The sequence below is a fragment of the Coregonus clupeaformis genome, chromosome 34, assembly GCF_020615455.1.
Source record: "Coregonus clupeaformis isolate EN_2021a chromosome 34, ASM2061545v1, whole genome shotgun sequence".
Taxonomy (NCBI): domain Eukaryota; kingdom Metazoa; phylum Chordata; class Actinopteri; order Salmoniformes; family Salmonidae; genus Coregonus; species Coregonus clupeaformis.
In genome coordinates, this window is record NC_059225.1 from 43,697,648 (window position 1) to 43,718,500 (window position 20,853).

General features: G+C 40.7%; 1 protein-coding gene across 1 annotated transcript in view; it reads right to left on the minus strand.

Annotated features, from left to right (window-relative positions):
- Positions 1-2,403: 2,403 nt before the first annotated feature.
- The window catches only part of dok6 (docking protein 6), an 88,919-nt gene continuing 70,469 nt past the window's right edge, over positions 2,404-20,853 (minus strand). Inside the window, exon 8 of the mRNA XM_041862210.1 lies at positions 2,404-2,670. Within this exon, the coding sequence (XP_041718144.1) occupies positions 2,519-2,670 (152 nt within the window). The 3' untranslated portion in view covers positions 2,404-2,518. The remainder of the gene's footprint in view (positions 2,671-20,853) is intronic.

Consider the following 20,853-nt stretch of genomic DNA (forward strand, 5'->3'; position numbering starts at 1 on the left):
GCCATGTACCGTCAAATCTTGGGTGAGAACCTCCTTCCCTCAGCCAGGGCATTGAAAATGGGTCGTGGATGGGTATTCCAGCATGACAATGACCCAAAATACACGGCCAAGACAACAAAGGAGTGGCTCAAGAAGAGGCACATTAAGGTCCTTGAGTGGCCTAGCCAGTCTCCAGACCTTAATCCCATAGAAAATCTGTGGAGGGAGCTGAAGGTTCGAGTTGCCAAACGTCAGGCTCGAAACCTTAATGACTTGGAGAAGATCTGCAAAGAGGAGTGGGACAAAATCCCTCCTGAGATGTGTGCAAACCTGGTGGCCAACTGTAAGAAATGTCTGACCTCTGTGATTGCCAACAAGGGTTTTGACACCATGTACTAAGTCATGTTTTGCAGAGGGGTCAAATACTTATTTCCCTCATTAAAATGCAAATAAAAAATCAGATCAAATATTTTTTCCCTCACTGTACTCAAAAAACAAGAAAATGGTGCTGTCTGGTTTGCTTAATATAAGGAATTTGAAATTATTTATACTTTTACTTTTGATACTAATGTATATTTTAGACATTACATTTACTTTTGATACTTAAGTATATTTAAAACCAAATACTTTTGGACTTTTACTCAAGTAGCATTTTACTGGGTGACTTTCATTTTTACTTGAGTAATTTTCTATTAAGGTATCTTTACTTTAACTCAAGTATTACAATGGCCACTTTTCCCACCACTGGTAATGTAGTACCATTGAAGACAGAAAATCTCTACTGTGTATTTCTATATTATATTCAAACAAGATGTGACTGACATAAACAGTGTGAGAAATAAATGTAAAGTGGAAAACAGCAAATTATGAATGTCACATAACTACCTGGTACTAATTTGTCTCATTACCACCGTTGTATAAATACTCCAAACAAACTAGAACTACTTTCTCTCCCTACCACATTTGTATAAATACTCATAGCAAACAAAATGGAACTACTTTCTCCCTTTACAGTTGTGTAAAATAGTCGAGATGGATTAATTACCTTAAACACAAGTGTACAGTAATGAGTTTCACACAGTTATCATTGTATCTGATAGATACTGAGAACCTTTTGTAGAAGGGCACTTTCATGTTAAGGTTAAATTGATTCACGTATAATATACAGTAATTAAATAAACAGCTAATTGTGTGCAACTGTGAGATCTAAATATATGATATTTTTTATACTGTGCCCCGGATGTTTCTGGGATTCCATATAAACATATCTACCTCTATGAAAATAAATAATCAAACTTTGACAAAATAATTCACACAACAAAGGAAGTAGCTCAATAGGATAACAGTGTTTCGACTGATTTGCTCATCTGTATACCTCAATAAACTGATTGTCTTTTCTTGTGAACATTGACTTCTTACAATCTGTGAATTTGTGGACACTACCATTTCTCAGATAATGACAGACGACAAGTATTTTTATATTTTTATGGACAAGATTATTTTCAGAATGTCTTGCACCAAAGAGGAGCTTAGGGCGTAGATGTACTAGAACTCATCCCTAACAATAACAGACACGGACCCAGGCCAGAGATGAAGCCTGTGGGTGTCTAGTGCAGTAGTGTCACACTGCAGTCTGCATGCGTCACAAGGCACTTCATACTGGGGCTGGAGGACAGGGCGAGAGGTCTGGGAAACATCAGTAGTCAGACCAAGCGTGGTCACAGTCTGAGGGCTCCAGACAGAAGCCAAACAAACTGCTTGTTCACAAGGGTTGGCGTTAAATAGGCCATAGTCTATACTGTAGGTCCTAGTCAGGTTGGACTTAGATATAGCCTATAGGTGCTAGTCAGATGTGTTCATATTTTAATTGTATGGATTTGTTCATGCGTTTGGAAGTTGGGATGATTTGTATAGATTTTTAAATATGTTGCCTACAGTGTCTATCTCAGACCTGTACTCGTGAACAAGCAAACCATTTTGAATGGAGGGATGTGGTGCTTGTTGCAGGTAAACTGAAATGCCCACAAATATTTCAGAACGTTAGAGTTTTCCCTAATGAGTGGGACCCAGCAGGTGTCAGAACATCAAGGGATGAAAAACACATTCCAATTTTTTGGACCTTCAGTCACAGGACATTAACAACTTACAAACATAACCCTTTTCAGCATTGCTTTGCAATCTGCATAAACTTTTGACATTTCAGAATGTATGATATGCAGTTTGAAAAAATGATATTTAACCAACGAGGGACTTTACAGTGAAATGACCCAAAGTACTCGCAAACACTATGACACGTACAGTACATCTCCCTTTTGAAAACTACAAGACAAATATTTTTGGTGCAATTGTTTTAGCCTATGTTGTCTCACAACGGGTACAAAAAAGTCTAGAATAATATATATATATATATGTACCGCTCTACAATTAACACTATCGTCATAATTTATTAACATACAATGACATATTATACATGTTCCTATACATATTACTACAGCCTTCTAAAGTGTTGGAATGTCCAGATTTGTCCTGTAAGTGCTTGTCATTGGAGCATCCCCTGGTTGCAGTTTGAGCCGTAGCCACTGGAGGGGGAAAGTGCCTCTTCCTGGTGCCGAGAGGACTGCTCTTCTTCTGTCTGTTCAGAGAGGAAGCTGGGGAAGGTCTGTGCTCGGGGGATCATCGTCAGGCTAGTACCTGGAAACAACAGGAGAAGACAGTGGTGAGGAACAGGATAGTCGCTCTGGCTACAGTCCATACTAGGTCATACAGTGCCTTCAGAAAGTATTCATACCCCTTGACTTATTCCACATTTTGTTGTGTTACAGCCTTAATTCAAAATTGATTAAATATGTTTTTTTGTCTCACCCATCTACACATAATACCCCATAATGACAAAGTGAAAACATATTTGTAGAAATTTTACCACATTTATTGAAAATGAAATACAGAAATGTCTTATTTACGCAATTATTCACACCCATGAGTCAATACATGTTAGAATCACCTTTGGCAGCGATTACAGCTGTCTTTCTGAGTAAGTCTCTAAGAGCTTTGCACACCTGGGTTGTACAATATTTGCACATTATTCTTTAAAAAATTATTCAAACTCTGTCAAGTTGGTTATTGATCATCGCTAGACAGCCATTTAAGTCTTGCCATAGATTTACAAGCCGATTTAAGTCAAAACTGTAATTAGGTCACTCAGGAACATTCAATGTCATCTTGGTAAGCAACTCCAGTGTATATTTGGCCTTGTGTTTTAGGTTATTGTCCTGCTGAAAGGTGAATTCATCTCCCAGTGTCTGGTGGAAATCAGACGGAACCAGGTTTTCCTCTAGGATGTTGCCTTTGCTTAGCTCTATTCTGTTAATTTTTTTATCCTGAAAAACTCCCCAGTCCTTAACTATTACAAGCATACCCATTACATGATGCAGCCACCACTATGCTTGAAAATATGGAGAGAAGTACTCAGTAATGTGTTGTATTGTATTTTCCCCAAACATAACACTTTCTATTCAGGGCAAAAAGTGAATTGCTTTGCCACATTTTTTACAGTATTACTTTAGTGCCTTGTGGCGCAGCGGTCTAAGGCACTGCATCTCAGTGCTAGAGGCGTCACTACAGACCCTGGTTCGATCCCGGGCTGTATCACAACTGGCCGTGATCGGGAGTCCCATAGGGCGGCACACAAGTGGCCCAGCGTCGTTAGGGGAGGCCGGGGTAGGCCATCATTGTAAACAAGAATTTGTTCATAACTTACTTGCCTGGTTAAATAAAAAAACCAGGATGCATGTTTTGGAATATTTTTATACTGTAAAGGCTTCCTTCTTTTCACTCTGTCAATTAGGTTAGTATTGTGGAGTACCTACAATGATGTTGTTCCATCCTCAATGTTCTCCTTTCACACTCATTAAACTCTGTAACTGTTTTAAAGTCACCATTGGCACTCATGGTGAAATCCCTGAGCGGTTTCTTTCCTTTCCAGCAACTGAGTTAGGAAAGACGCCTGTATCCTTGTAGTGACTGGGTGTATTGATACACCATCCAAAGTGTATCAATGATCAATGATCAACAAAAGCTCGTATAGACTTACTTCTACAAAGTATTGACTAAGGGGTGTGAATCCTTATGTAAATTAGATATTTCTGTATTTCATTTTCAATAAATTTGCTAAAATGTCTAAAAGCATGTTTTCACTTTGTCATTATGGGGCATTGTCTGTAGATCGGTGAGAAAAAAATATATTTAATCGATTTTGAATTCAGGCTATAACACAACAAAATGTGGAATAGGTCAAGGGGTATGAATACTTTCTGAAGGCACTTAATTACATTTCATTTCAGTCATTTAGCAGACACTCTTATCCAGAGTGACTTACAGTTAGTGAGTGCATACATTTTCATACTGGCCCCCCGTGGGAAACGAACCCACAACCCTGGCGTTGCAAGCGCCATGCTCTTCCAACTGAGCTACAGGGGACTAATTCTACGTAGTATGCTGTGGGTATTGGAAGAGTCTGTCTTGTTTCACCCAACTTGAAACATAGAAGGTGTTGGTCTCATATCGCTTTGACAATCTGAGAGCATCTGTTGACAACATATGTTCACAACAACAATTCACAGTGTTTGCTTTGTTGTACTGCACAGAGCTAAACATTTAGCTTATTTCTCTGCAAAAAAACACCTCTCTTCCTTAATCCAAATTATTTATCCAATTTGCTTCCGACATCCTGTTATCAGATATATTTGGAAATGGGTGTAAATGGATACTTTGGGGGGTGTTTTTCAGTGAGACTGGTCATTAATAATGGATAGGAGTCTAGGAGATGTGTGGGGGTAAGATGAGGACACAGTACAGTGCAGAGGACTGCTGATTGGGTGTTGCTGACCAGGAAGGAAGTGGACATCAATCAATATTTCATGAGGTCCAGAAGAACCCTTTAGACTATATGCTGCAATTAACTGTACCTCCACCACCTCTGGCCGTTTATTAACTATATCCATACATCAATACACTGGGGAGGGGGGTACAGCTGATTGTAGCATATAGTCTAGAGATTAATTGAAACTGAAATCATCAGTTATGTTCTATGGTGCAGGTGTGTCCATTTTAATTTCAAAAACAGTAATTCCTTTCTTTCTTCTGTGCCAGGTGTGAACCCCCTCCAGTGTGCCTCTGTGTCTGTAAGCTGTAGCTGGATCCTATCTGGAGGGTGTTGGTGTGTGGTTACTGGTCTGTGCCACTCTCTGTGTCACCCTGCCTCTTCAGTGTGGTACCAGGCTAGCCGTGCCACCACACTGTGTGTCTGTCTGTCTGTCTGTCTGTCTGTCTGTCAATGACTCCTCCACATAAACCATGCTCCAGTCACCTTGGCAAGCGCTGCCAAACTGCAGATAACATGGCGTGGGAGCAGGGGCAGAGACAGAGAGGGAGAGAGAGGAGGATTGTTTGATTACATGTGTAAGCAAATGTGTATGAGAATGGAGAGAGCGAAAGAAAGAGAGATTAGAAATGTGTCCGAGAGGGAGCGAGCAACGCGGAAGGAGAAAGAAATAGTGAGAGAGACCAGTGTGAGTGGGTGATGTGAAGCCAATCACAACAGTGTGTCTCAGACAGAACATGTGAAGTGAGTCACATGTACTGCACTGGCGAAAATCTATTCTCCTGAAAACAGAAGTAGAATTATCTGATTCAGAATGTCCCTAGTACAGATCCTCCACCGTTCACTCACTCCACCACTTTGGAAAATCACTGAGACCGTAACGAGGAAAAAAGGAAACATTTCTCTTTTTGTCTCCTTATTACATTTGTGAAACAGCCGGGGTGCAGCCAACCACAGCCCTCTCATTTATCAAGACTGCCAAGACAATATTTTTCACTACCCACCACAATGTAGAGACAGAGAGAAAGCCACAGAGAGAGAGAAACACAGAGAGAGAAAGAGACAGAGAGAGAGAGCCACAGAGAGCGAGACAGAGAGAGAGAGACACAGAGAGAGAGAGAGAACCACATATTCCTATCCAAATCTGGTGCAAAATACTCAATAGTGTAATTTTATCAATTGCACTATATGGAAGCAAGGTTTGGGGTCCAACCTGTAATTACAATTATAAGCATTGGGAGAAAAATACAATAGAAAATCTACATACAGAATTCTGCAGAATGATCCTAAATATCCAAAAGAAAGTACCAAATAATGCATGCAGAGCGGAACTCGGACAATTCCCTTTAATTGTAAATATAAAGAAAAGGACACTAAAATGTGGACACCATTTGAAATGAAGCCCCAAAACATCCTAACAATTCAAAGCACTGGAAACCCAAGAGCTAAACCCTGAAAAGAGTCTCCTATGTCATCTGTTGAAAACACTAAACAACCCTATTATCCAAACAAACAGGGAAATCAATCAAATTGTTAAAGAAATGAAAGCCTCCAATTTGACAAATTGAGAAAATGAAACAGAAACACAGAATAAACTAAATTGCTATTTGGCCCTCAAAAGAGAATACAAATTGGCAGAATATCTCTACTGTCAGAGATACAAAACAGAGACAGATCCTGACCAAATACAGGCTCAGCGACAACCAATTGGCTATAGAAAAAGGGCGATACAAAAAGACATGGCTACCCAAAGAGGAGCGTCTATGTGGTCACTGCACGACAGGGGAGGTAGAGACAGAGAGGCACCTTTTCCTCTACTGTGAGAAAATATCTCAATTAATTCCATTTACTAATGACATAAAGCTGGGAATTATTCTGGGTGAGGGAGAACACAAATATTACTGCCATATATGTATATGATTGCCATAGCCTGAGGGACATCCCATTACCATGAATTCCTTTAAGTATTGTGATGTCACGAGAGGCTACACAGCTTTCAGCGGGATTGCTCAAGTAGTGCAAGGAGACCAGGTTCAACCAAAACAAGGATTTTATTAAAGGTCTTGGGAAACTAACGAAAGTATAACACAATTCTGTTCTCTGGTGGCTCTTAAGGGTTAACAGTTCAGGGATGTCTCTTCCACATCCAAAATCATAACTCTCCCTCACTCAAATAACTTTTCCCCAGTCTTACTGTATTCCACGTTGCAGCTAGTGGCCAACCCAGCAAAACGTCCTTCCAAATGTCCCACACGTATTTCCACAGGTGCATATATCCAAAGGTGAGTATTTCCCAAAGGTAAGTATCTCCAAATCCTTATATTCCTCATGGAAGTGGACGTGCAGCACTCTTGTCCTCCAGAGAGCCCAGGTTGGAGACCGTGTCTCTTCCCTTCAACAAACCTTCAGCTCATCAGCTCCTGATTGGTTTCAGCTGCGTGGGAAGATTGGCCATAGAGGGTTGGAGTTCCCGACCATACCAGCAGATGGAGCCATAGCTGTCTGGGTTTGCAGCCATCTCAGGGGGATGTAACGTCCCTCCAGGACACAGCCTCTCGTGACATCACAGTATATACATTATATATAACTTACAGGTAATACATAGTGTAACCATCATCCATGTACATTTTGTTGTTTATTTATCATGTCTTACTTTTCTTTTATTAAATGTATCGACCGAAGAATACACAATATAACAGCAGTAGTGTTGTACCTGAATACATGATTATATGTACTATTATTATTATTACTACTGGAATGAACTGGATTTCATTATCCTCATTGCATTGTACTGTATTTACTGAAATGTTGTACCACTATACTACTTTGGCAATATCTACAAATTGCATTTCATGCCAATAAAGCAATCTGAGAGAGAGAACCAAAGACAGAGAGAGAGCCACAGAGAGAGAGAGAGAGCCACAGAGAGAGAGAGCGAGAGCCACAGAGAGAGACAGAGAGCCACAGAGAGAGAGAGAACCAGAGAGAGAGACCGAGAGAGAGAGAGAGTCACAGAGAGAGAGCCATTGATAGAGCGAGAGCCACAGAGAGAGAGAGCCACAAAGAGAGCGAGAGAGAAAAACACAGAGGGAGAGAGACAGAGAGAGAGCCAAAGAGAGAGAGACACAGACGGAGAGAGAGAGAGAGAAAGAGAGAGAGCCAAAGAGAGAGAGATAGAGAGATCCACAGAGAGAGACAGAGAGAGAGAGAGAGAGCCACAGAGAGATAGAGCCAACAGCAACCTTAGGAAAATCCTCTGAATTATCGTTAAAAGCAACAAAATAGGAAAAACACCAAGGGGGATGAATACATTTGCAAGGCACTGTATACACCTGTTCTGAAAGGCCACAGAGTCTGCAACACCATTAAGCAAGGGGCACCACCAAGCAAGCGGCACCATGAAGACAAAGGAGCTCTCCAAACAGGTCAGGGACAAAGGGTTGGGTTATAAAAAAATATCAGAAACTTCGAACATCCCACGGAGCACCATTAAATCCATTATTAAAAAATTTAAAGAATATGGCACCACAACAAACCTGCCAAAAGAGGGCCGCCCACCAAAACTCACGGACCAGGCAAGGAGGGCATTAATCAGAGAGGCAACAAAGAGACCAAAGTTAACACTGAAGGAGCTGCAAAGCTCCACAGCGGAGATTGGAGTATCTGTCCATATGACCACTTTAAGCCGTACACTCCACAGAGCTGGGCTTTACAGATGAGTGGCCAGAAAAAAGCCATTGCTTAAAGAAAAAAATAAGCAAACATGTTTGGTGTTCGCCAAAAGCCATGTGGGAGACTCCCCAAACATATGGAAGAAGGTACTCTGGTCAGATGAGACTACAATTGAGCTTTTTGGCCATCAAGGAAAACGCTATGTCTGGCGCAAACCCAACACCTCTAGAGAACACCATCACCACAGTGCAGCATCATGCTGTGGGGATGTTTTTCATCAGCAGGGACTGGGAAACTGGTCAGAATTGAAGAAATGATGGATGGCGATAAATACAGGAAAATTCTTGAGGGAAACCTGTTTCAGTCTTCCAGAGATTTGAGACTGGGACGGATGTTCACCTTCCAGCAGGAGAATGACCCTAAGCATACTGCTAAAGCAACACTCGAGAGGTTTAAGGGGAATCATTTAAATGTATCGGAATGGCCTAGTCAAAGCCCAGACCTCAATCCAATTGAGAATCTGTGGTATGACTTAAAGATTGCTGTACACCAGCGGAACCCATCCAACTTGAAGGAGCTGGAGCAGATTTGCCTTGAAGAATGGGCAAAAATCCCAGTGGCTAGATGTGCCAAGCTTATAGAGACATACCCCAAGAGACTTGCAGCTGTAATTGCTGCAAAAGGTGTCTCTACAAAGTATTGACTTTGGGGGGGGGGGTGAATAGTTATGCACGCTTATTTCTTGTTTGAATATGCAAGTTTTTTTTTGTGAAACAAAATGGTAGGCATGTTGTGTAAATCAAATGATACAAACCCCCCAAAATCCATTTTAATTCCAGGTTGTAAGGCAACAAAATAGGAAAAATGCCATGGAGGGTGAATACTTTCGCAAGCCACTGTATATACTGAGATCATGTGACACTTAGATTGAACACAGGTGGACTTTATTTAACTAATTATGTGACTTCTGAAGGTAATTGGTTAAACCAGATCTTATTTAGGGGCTTCATAGCAAAGGGGGTGAATACATATGCACGCACCACTTTTACGTTATTTATTTTTTAGAATGTTTTGAAACAAGTTATTTTTCTCATTTCACTTCAACAATTTGGACTATTTTGTGTATGTCCATTACATGAAATCCAAATAAAAATCCATTTAAATTACAGGTTGTAATGCAACAAAATAGGAAAACCGCCAAGGGGGATGAACACTTTTGCAAGGCACTGTATATCAACAAATTGTCAAGGGCACTAGAACAGTCTGCAGCACCCAGCCTCACCCTACTACAATATGAAGTAAAATGTCTACTGTTTGCTGATGATCTGTTGCTTATGTCTCCAACCAAGGAGGGCCTACAGCAGCACCTAGATCTTCTGCACAGATTCTGTCAGACCTGGGCCCTGACAGTAAATCCCAGTATGATCAAAAATAATGGTGTTCCAAAAAATGTCAAGTTGCCAGGACCACAAATACGAATTTCATCTAGAAACTGTTGAAATCCAAATAAAAATCAATTTAAATTACAGGTTGTAATGCAACAAAATAGGAAAACCGCCAAGGGGGATGAACACTTTTGCAAGGCACTGTATATCAACAAATTGTCAAGGGCACTAGAACAGTCTGCAGCACCCAGCCTCACCCTACTACAATATGAAGTAAAATGTCTACTGTTTGCTGATGATCTGTTGCTTATGTCTCCAACCAAGGAGGGCCTACAGCAGCACCTAGATCTTCTGCACAGATTCTGTCAGACCTGGGCCCTGACAGTAAATCCCAGTATGATCAAAAATAATGGTGTTCCAAAAAATGTCAAGTTGCCAGGACCACAAATACGAATTTCATCTAGAAACTGTTGCCCTAGAGCACACAAAAAACTATATACAGTTGAAGTCGGAAGTTTACATACACTTTGGTCGGAGTCATTAAAACTCGTTTTTCAACCACTCCTCAAAATTGTTGTTAGCAAACTATAGTTTTGGCAAGTCGGTTAGGACATCTACTTTGTGCATGACACAAGTAATTTTTCCAACAATTGTTTACAGACAGATTATTTCACTTATACAGTGGGGAAAAAAAGTATTTAGTCAGCCACCAATTGTGCAAGTTCTCCCACTTAAAAAGATGAGAGAGGCCTTTAATTTTTATCATAGGTACACGTCAACTATGACAGACAAAATGAGAAAAAAAAATCCAGAAAATCACATTGTAGGATTTTTTATGAATTTATTTGCAAATTATGGTGGAAAATAAGTATTTGGTCAATAACAAAAGTTTCTCAATACTTTGTTATATACCCTTTGTTGGCAATGACACAGGTCAAACGTTTTCTGTAAGTCTTCACAAGGTTTTCACACACTATTTTGGCCCATTCCTCCATGCAGATCTCCTCTAGAGCAGTGATGTTTTGGGGTTGTCGCTGGGCAACACGGACTTTCAACTCCCTCAAAGATTTTCTATGGGGTTGAGATCTGGAGACTGGCTAGGCCACTCCAGGACCTTGAAATGCTTCTTACGAAGCCACTCCTTCGTTGCCTGGGCAGTGTGTTTGGGATCATTGTCATGCTGAAAGACCCAGCCACGTTTCATCTTCAATGCCCTTGCTGATGAAAGGAGGTTTTCACTCAAAATCTCACGATACATGGCCCCATTCATTCTTTCCTTTACACAGATCAGTCGTCCTTTACACAGATCAGCCCCAAAGCATGATGTTTCCACCCCCATACTTCACAGTAGGTATGGTGTTCTTTGGATGCAACTCAGCATTCTTTGTCCTCCAAACACGACGAGTTGAGTTTTTACCAAAAAGTTATATTTTGGTTTCATCTGACCATATGACATTCTCCCAATCCTCTTCTGGATCATCCAAATGCACTCTAGCAAACTTCAGACAGGCCTGGACATGTACTGGCTTAAGCAGGCGGACACGTCTTGCACTGCAGGATTTGAGTCCCTGGCGGCGTAGTGTGTTACTGATGGTAGGCTTTGTTACTTTGGTCCCAGCTCTCTGCAGGTCATTCACTAGGTCCCCCCGTGTGGTTCTGGGATTTTTGCTCACCGTTCTTGTGATCATTTTGACCCTACGGGGTGAGATCTTGCGTGGAGCCCCAGATCGAGGGAGATTATCAGTGGTCTTGTATGTCTTCCATTTCCTAATAATTGCTCCCACAGTTGATTTCTTCAAACCAAGCTGCTTACCTATTGCAGATTCAGTCTTCCCAGCCTGGTGCAGGTCTACAATTTTGTTTCTGGTGTCCTTTGTCAGCTCTTTGGTCTTGGCCATAGTGGAGTTTGGAGTGTGACTGTTTGAGGTTGTGGACAGGTGTCTTTTATACTGATAACAAGTTCAAACAGATGCCATTAATACAGGTAACGAGTGGAGAACAGAGGAGCCTCTTAAAGAAGAAGTTACAGGTCTGTGAGAGCCAGAAATCTTGCTTGTTTGTAGGTGACCAAATACTTATTCTCCACCATAATTTGCAAATAAATTCATAAAAAATCCTACAATGTGATTTTCTGGATTTTTTTTTCTCAATTTGTCTTTCATAGTTGACGTGTACCTATGATGAAAATTACAGGCCTCTCTCATCTTTTTAAGTGGGAGAACTTGCACAAATAGTGGCTGACTAAATACTTTTTTTCCCCACTGTAATTCACTGTATCACAATTCCAGTGGGTCAGAAGTTTACATACACTAAGTTGACTGTGCCTTTAAACAGCTTGGAAAATTCCAGAAAATTATGTCATGGCTTTAGAAGCTTCTGATAGGCTCATTGACATAATTTGTGTCAATTGGAGGTGTACCTGAGGATGTATTTCAAGACCTACCTTCAAACTCAGTACCTCTTTGCTTGACATCATGGGAAAATCAAAAGAAATCAGCCAAGACCTCAGAAAAAAAATGGTAGATCTCCACAAGTCTGGTTCATCCTTGGTAGCAATTTCCAAACGCCTGAAGGTACCACGTTCATCTGTACAAACAATAGTACGGAAGTATAAACACCATGGGACCATGCAGCCATCATACTGCTCAGGAAGGAGACGCGTTCAGTCTCCTAGAGATGAACGTACTTTGGTGCGAAAATTGCAAATCAATCCCAGAACAACAGCAAAGGTACAACAAGTACAAAAGTATCTATATCCACAGTAAAACGAGTCCTATATCGACATAACCTGAAAGGCCGCTCAGCAAGGAAGAAGCCACTGCTCCAAAACCACCATAAAAAAGCCAGACTACAGTTTGCAACTGCACATGGGGACAAAGATCGTACTTTTTGGAGAAATGTCCTCTGGTCTGATGAAACAAAAATAGAACTGTTTGGCCATAATGACCATCGTTATGTTTGGAGGGAAAAGGGCGAGGTTTGCAAGCTGAAGAACACCATCCCAACCGTGAAGCACGGGGGTGGCAGCATCATGCTGTCAATTATGTGGATATATTGAAGCAACATCTCAACACATCAGTCAGAAAGTTAAAGCTTGGTCGCAAATGGGTCTTCCAAATGGACAATGACCCCAAGCATACTTCCAAAGTTGTGGCAAAATGGCTTAAGAACAACAAAGTCAAGGTATTGGAGTGGCAATCACAAAGCCCTGACCTCAATTCTATAGAAAATGTGTTGGCAGAACTGAAAAAGCATGTGCGAGCAAGGAGGCCTACAAACCTGACTCAGTTACACCAGCTCTGTCAGGAGGAATGGGCCAAAATTCACCCAACTTATTGTGGGAAGCTTGTGGAAGGCTACCCGAAACGTTTAACCCGAGTTAAACAATTTAAAGGCAATGCTACCAAATACTAATTGAGTGTATGTAAACTTTTGACCCACTAGGATTGTGATTAAATAAATAAAAGCTGAAATAAATCATTCTCTCTACTATTATTCTGACATTTCACATTCTTAAAATAAAGTGGTGATCCTAACTGACCTAAGACAGGGAAATTTTACTAGGACTAAATGTCAGGAATTGTGAAAAACTGAGTTTAAATGTATTTGGCTAAGGTGTATGTAAACTTCCGACTTCAACTGTATACACTACCGGTCAATAGTTTTAGAACACCTACTCATTCAAGGGTTTTTCTTTATTTTTACTATTTTCTACATTGTAGAATAATAGTGAAGATATCAAAACTATGAAATAACGCATATGGAATCATGTAGTAACCAAAAAAGTGTTAAACAAATCAAAATATATTTTTTATTTGAGATTCTTAAATTAGCCACCCTTTGCCTTGATGACAGCTTTGCACACTCTTGGCATTCTCTCAACCAGCTTCACCTGGAATGCTTTGCCAACAGTCTTGAAGAGTTCCCACATGCTGAGCACTTGTTGGCTGCTTTTCCTTCACTCTGCGGTCCGACTCATCCCAAACCATCTCAATTTGGTTGAGGTCAGGGGATTGTGGAGGCCAGGTCATCTGATGCAGCACTCCATCACTCTTCTTCTTGGTAAAATAGGCCTTACACAGCCTGGAGGTGTGTTGGGTCATTGCCCTGTTGAAAAACAAATGATAGTCCCACTAAGCCCAAACCAGATGGGATGGCATATCGCTGCAGAATGCTGTGGTAGCCATGCTGGTTAAAGTGTGCCTTGAATACTAAATAAATCACAGACAGTGTCACCAGCAAAGCACCATCACACCTCCTCCTCCATGCTTTACGGTGGGAGATACACATGCGGAGATCATCCGTTCACCCAAACCGCATCTCACAAAGACACAGCGGTTGGAACCAAAAATCTCAAATTTAGACTCCAGACCAAAGGACAAATTTCCACCGGTCTAATGTCCATTGCTCGTGTTTCTTGGCCCAAACAAGTCTCTTATTATTATTGGTGTCCTTTAGTAGTGGTAGTGGTTTCTTTGCAGCAATTCGCCAATGAAGGGCTGATTCACACATGTTGAGATGTGTCTGTTACTTGAACTATGTGAAGCATTTATTTGGGCTGCAATTTCTGAGGCTGGTAACTCTAATGAACTTATCCTCTGCATCAGAGGTAACTCTGGTTCTTCCATTCCTGTGGTGGTCCTCATGAGAGCCAGTTTCATCATAGCGCTTGATGGTTTTTGCGACTGCACTTGAAGAAACTTTCAAATTCTTGAAATGTTCCATATTGACTGACCTTCATGTCTTAAAGTAATGATGGACTGTCATTTCTCTTTGCTTATTTGAGCTGTTCTTGCCATAATATGGACTTGGTCTTTTACCAAATAGGGCCATCTTCTGTATACCTTGTCACAACACAACTGATTGGCTCAAACGCATTATGGAGGAAATAAATTCCCAAATTAACTTTTAAGAAGGCACACCTGTTAATTGAAATGGATTCCAGGTGACTACCTCATGAAGCTGGTTGAGAAAATGGCAAGTGTGTGCAAAGCTGTCATCAAGGCAAAGGGTGGCTATTTGAAAAATATATAAATATAAAATATATTTTGATTTGTTTAACACTTTTTTGGTTACTACATAATAATAATAATAATAATAATATGCCATTTAGCAGACGCTTTTATCCAAAGCGACTTACAGTCATGCGTGCATACATTTTTGTGTATGGGTGGTCCCGGGGATCGAACCCACTACCTTGGCGTTACAAGAGCCGTGCTCTACCAGCTGAGCTACAGAGGACCACAACATGATTCCATATGTGTTATTTCATAGTTCTGATGTCTTCACTATTTTTCTACAATGTAGAAAATAGTAAAAATAAAGAAAAACCCTTGAATGAGTAGGTGTTCTAAAACTTTTGACCGGTAGCGTACCTTGGCCTAAACATCAGCACCACAGGTAACTTCCACAAAACTGTGAACGATCTGAGAGACAAAGCAAGAAGGGCCTTCTACGCCATCAAAAGGAACATACAATTTGACATCCCAATTAGGATCTGGCTAAAAATACTTGAATCAGTTATAGAACCCATTGCCCTTTACGGTTGTAAGGTCTGGGGTCCGCTCACAAACCAAGAATTCCCAAAATGGGACAAACACCAAAGTGAGACTCTGCATGCAGAATTCTGCAAGAACATCCTCAGTGTACAACGTAAAACACAAAATAATGCATGCAGAGCAGAATTGGGACGATACCCACTAATTATCAAAATCCAGAAAATAGCATTTAAATTATACAACCACCTAAAAGGAAGCGATTCCCAAACCTTTCATAACAAAGCCATCACCTACAGAGAGATGAACCTGGAGAAGAGTCCCCTAAGCAAGCTGGTCCTGGGGCTCCGTTCACAAACACACCCCACATAGTTCCAAGACAGCAACACAATTAGACCCAACCAAACCATGAGAAAACAAAAAGATAATTAATTGACACATTGGAAATTATTAACCAAAAAACAGAGCAAACTGGAATGCTGTTTGGCCTTAAACAGCGATTACACAGTGGCAGAATACCTGACCACTGTGACTGACCCAAAATTAAGGAAATCTTTGACTATGTACAGACTCAGTTAGCATAGCCTTGCTATTGAGAGAAGCCGCCGTAGGCAGACCTGGCTCTCAAGAGAAGACAGGCTATGTGCACACTGCCCACAAAATGAGGTGGAAACTGAGCTGCACTTCCTAACCTCCTGCCAAATGTATGACCATATTCGAGAGACATATTTCCCTCAGATTACACAGATCCAAAAATAATTAGAAAACAAATCCAATTTTGATAAACTCTCATATCTATTAGGTGAAATACCACAATGTGCAATCACAGCCGCAATATTTGTGTCCTGTTGCCACAAGAAAAGGGCAACCAGTGAAAAACAAACACCATTGTAAATACAACCCATATTTACATCATGTTTATTTATTTTCCCTTTTGTATTTGAACTTTTTGCACATCATTACAACATTGTATATAGAGTTGAAGTCGGAAGTTTACATACACTTTAGCAAAATACATTTAAACTCCGTTTTTCACAATTCCTGACATTTAATCCTAGTAAAAATTCCCTGTCTTAGGTCAGTTAGGATCACCACTTTATTTTAAGAATGTGAAATGTCAGAATAATAGTAGAGAGAATGATTTATTTCAGCTTTTATTTATTTCATCACAATCCCAGTGGGTCAGAAGTTAGTACACTCAATTAGTATTTGGTAGCATTGCCTTTAAATTGTTTAACTTGGGTCAAACTTTTCGGGTAGACTTCCACAAGCTTCCCACAATAAATTGGGTGAATTTTGGCCCATTCCTCCTGACAGAGCTGGTGTAACTGAGTCAGGTTTGCAGGCCTCCTTGCTCGCACATGCTTTTTCAGTTCTGCCCACAAATGTTCTATAGGATTGAGGTCAGGGCTTTGTGATGACCACTCCAATACCTTGACTTTGTTGTCCTTAAGCCATTTTTCCACAACTTTGGAAGCATGCTTGGGGTCATTGTCCATTTGGAAGACCCATTTGCGATCAAGCTTTAACTTCCTGACTGATGTCTTGAGATGTTGCTTCAATATATCCACATAATTGACAGCATGATGCTGCCACCCCCGTGCTTCACGGTTGGGATGGTGTTCTTCAGCTTGCAAACCTCGCCCTTTTCCCTCCAAACATAACGATGGTCATTATGGCCAAACAGTTCTATTTTTGTTTCATCAGACCAGAGGACATTCCTCCAAAAAGTACGATCTTTGTCCCCATGTGCAATTGCAATCCGTATTCTGGCTTTTTTATGGCGGTTTTGGAGCAGTGGCTTCTTCCTTTCTGAGCGGCTTTTCAGGTTATGTCGATATAGGACTCGTTTTACTGTGGATATAGATACTTGTGTACCTGTTTCCTCCAGCATCTTCACAAGGTCCTTTGCTGTTGTTCTGGGTTTGATTTGCACTTTCCGCACCAAAGTACGTTCATCTCTAGGAGACAGAACGCGTCTCCTTCCTGAGCAGTATGACAGCTGCGTGGTCCCATGGTGTTTATACTTCCATGCTATTGTTTGTACAGATGAACGTGGTACCTTGTTGGCAATCAAAGAGGTCAGACGTTTCTTGTAGTTGGCCACCAGGTTTGCACACATCTCAGGAGGGATTTTGTCCCACTCCTTTTTGCAGATCTTCTCCAAGTCATTAAGGTTTCGAGGCTGACGTTTGGCAACTCGAACCTTCAGCTCCCTCCACAGATTTTCTATGGGATTAAGGTCTGGAGACTGGCTAGGCCACTCCAGGACCTTAATGTGCTTCTTCTTGAGCCACTCCTTTTTTGCCTTGGCCGTGTGTTTTGGGTCATTGTCATGCTGGAATACCCATCCACGAACGATTTCCAATGCCCTGGCTGAGGGAAGGAGGTTCTCACCCAAGATTTGACAGTACATGGCCCCGTCCATCGTCCCTTTGATGCGGTGAAGTTGTCCTGTCCCCTTAGCAGAAAAACCCACGCAAAGCATAATGTTTCCACCTCCATGTTTGACAGTGGGGATGGTGTTCTTGGGGTCATAGGCAGCATTCCTCCTCCTCCAAACACGGCGAGTTGAGTTGATGCCAAAGAGCTCAATTTTGGTCTCATCTGACCACAACACTTTCACCCAGTTCTCCTCTGAATCATTCAGATGTTCATTGGCAAACTTCAGACGGCCCTGTATATGTGCTTTCTTGAGCAGGGGGACCTTGCGGGCGATGCAGGATTTCAGTCCTTCACGGCGTAGTGTGTTACTAATTGTTTTCTTGGTGACTATGGTCCCAGCTGCCTTGAGATCATTGACAAGATCCTCCCGTGTAGTTCTGGGCTGATTCCTCACTGTTCTCATGATCATTGCAACTCCACGAGGTGAAATCTTGCATGGAGCCCCAGGCCGAGGGAGATTGACAGTTCTTTTGTGTTTCTTCCATTTGCGAATAATCGCACCAACTGTTGTCACCTTCTCACCAAGCTAAGCTGCTTGGCGATGGTCTTGTAGCCCGTTCCAGACTTGTTTAGGTCTACAATCTTGTCCCTGACATCCTTGGAGAGCTCTTTGGTCTTGGCCATGGTGGAGAGTTTGGAATCTGATTGACTGATTGCTTCTGTGAACAGGTGTCTTTTATACAGGTAACAAACTGAGATTATGAGCATTCCCTTTAAGAGTGTGCTCCTAATCTCAGCTCGTTACCTGTATAAAAGACACCTGGGAGCCAGAAATCTTTCTGATTGAGAGGGGGTGAAATACTTATTTCCCTCATTTGACATGCGTTTTTCTGTTTTTGTTGTTGTTGTTATTCTGTCTCTCACTGTTCAAATAAACCTACCATTAAAATTATAGACTGATCATTTCTTTGTCAGTGGGAAATGTACAAAATCAGCTGGGGATCAAATACTTTTTTCCCTCACTGTATATGACAATTAAAATGTCTCTATTCCTTTGAAACTGAGTGTAATGTTTACTGTTCATTTTCTATTGTTTATTTCACTTTTGTTTATTATCTATTTCACTTGCTTTGGCAATGTCAACATATGTTTCCCATGCCAATAATGCCCTTTGAATTGAATTTAATTTAATTGAGAGAGAGAGCCAGAGAGAATTTACAAACTGTATCAAATATTTCCTTTCCAGTACACTCAGCCCAAACCTCCCTGACATAAATTTGGCTGTGAATAAATTAAATGAGATCTATCATAAAGCAGCCACAAAAGCACATTTCTGCAAAAGAAAAAACAGTTCTAATTGGAAACCTCAAAAAGAGAAATGGTTTGATGCTGAATGTAATTTCATAAGAAAAACATTTAGATTTTATCAAATAAAAAACATCACCAACCACAGGATAGAGACATTCGGCTACATTATTGTGACACATTGAAAGAATACAAACAAAACCTAAGGGAAGAAATGGAAGCAGTTTGAGAACACTATGAAAGAGATTGAAGACTCCATTGATGGAAACCAGTTCTGGGAGAAATGGAATGGTCTAAATGGAAAACAGAGAAATGACCTAGCCATTCAAAATACAAAGCCTTAAACCTGGAAAGGCATGTGGTTTTGACAGCATCAGGAATTAAATGCTTAAACAGTTTTCCTGAGCTGCAGGATGCCTTATTAAAACTATTAAACCTGACATTTGGAACCAGGGGCTCATAAACCCCATATATATTAAACCCTAATAGGGGAATATTTGTCACCAGTAACAAGGGGGAAACTGTTCTGCAGTTCAATGACCGAATACAGAACTTCCTCACACAACATAAAGCTCTGATTTGTTTTTGGTCTTTCTACACAAACACAGAACAACAGACCAGGTACACAAATTACACACACTTATAAACCAGCATGTTCATCAGAAAAGCAGAGGAAAGGTCTTTGCATGTTTTGTTGATTTTAAGAATGCTTTTGATTCCATATGGCATGATGGATTATATTCCAAAACCCTCCAAAGCGGTGTTGGGGGTAAAGTATACGAGATCATAAAATCTATTTACTCGAACAACACATGTACTATTGAACGGAACAGAGTGTTTTGCACAAGGGTGAAGGGTTAGACAAGGGTGCAGTTTAAGTCCAACTCTGTTCAACGTATACATCAACGAACTAGCAGTGTTGTTGGAACGATCTGCAGCGTATGGATATCAGTTTCCTTCTCTACGCAGATAACCTTGTCCTACTGTCACCAACAGAGCATGGTTTACAGGAACAACTTAACATTATTTGGGAATAAAGCATCAACTGGGCAATCAACATCAACTTTCAGAAAACCAAAGTCGTGATTTTCCAGAAAAAGGCCAGGAATCAGAGCAGCAGACACTCCTTCAAATTAGGAAATACCATGGTTGAACATGCACAATGGTACAACTACATGGGACTAAACATCAATGCATCTGGTGGATTTGGTCTGGCAGTGAATGCACTAAAAGAACAAGCCTGCAAAGCATTTTACTTCATAAAAAGAAAATTCTCAAAAATAAATATTGTGCAAAATATTCAATAGTGTAATTTTACCAATTGCACTATATGGAAGCGAGGTTTGGGGTCCTACCTGTAATTACGATTATAAGCATTGGGAGAAAAACTCAATAGAAAATCTATATGCAGAATGATCCTAAATATCCAAAAGAAAGTACCAAATAATGCATACAGAGCGGAACTCTGAAGATTCCCTTTAATTGTAAATATAAAGATTTTGGCACCATTTGAAATGAAGCCCCAAAACATCATTAGAATTCAAAACACTGGAAACCAAAGAGCGTTACCATGAAATGAGTCCCCTATGTCAGCTGCTAAAAACACTAAACAACCCTATTATTGAAACATTCAGAGAAATCAATCAAATTGTGAGAGAAATGAAAACCTCCTATTTGACAAATTGGGAAAATGAAACAGAAACACAGAATAAACTAAATTGCTATTTGGCCCTCAAAAGAGAATACAAATTGG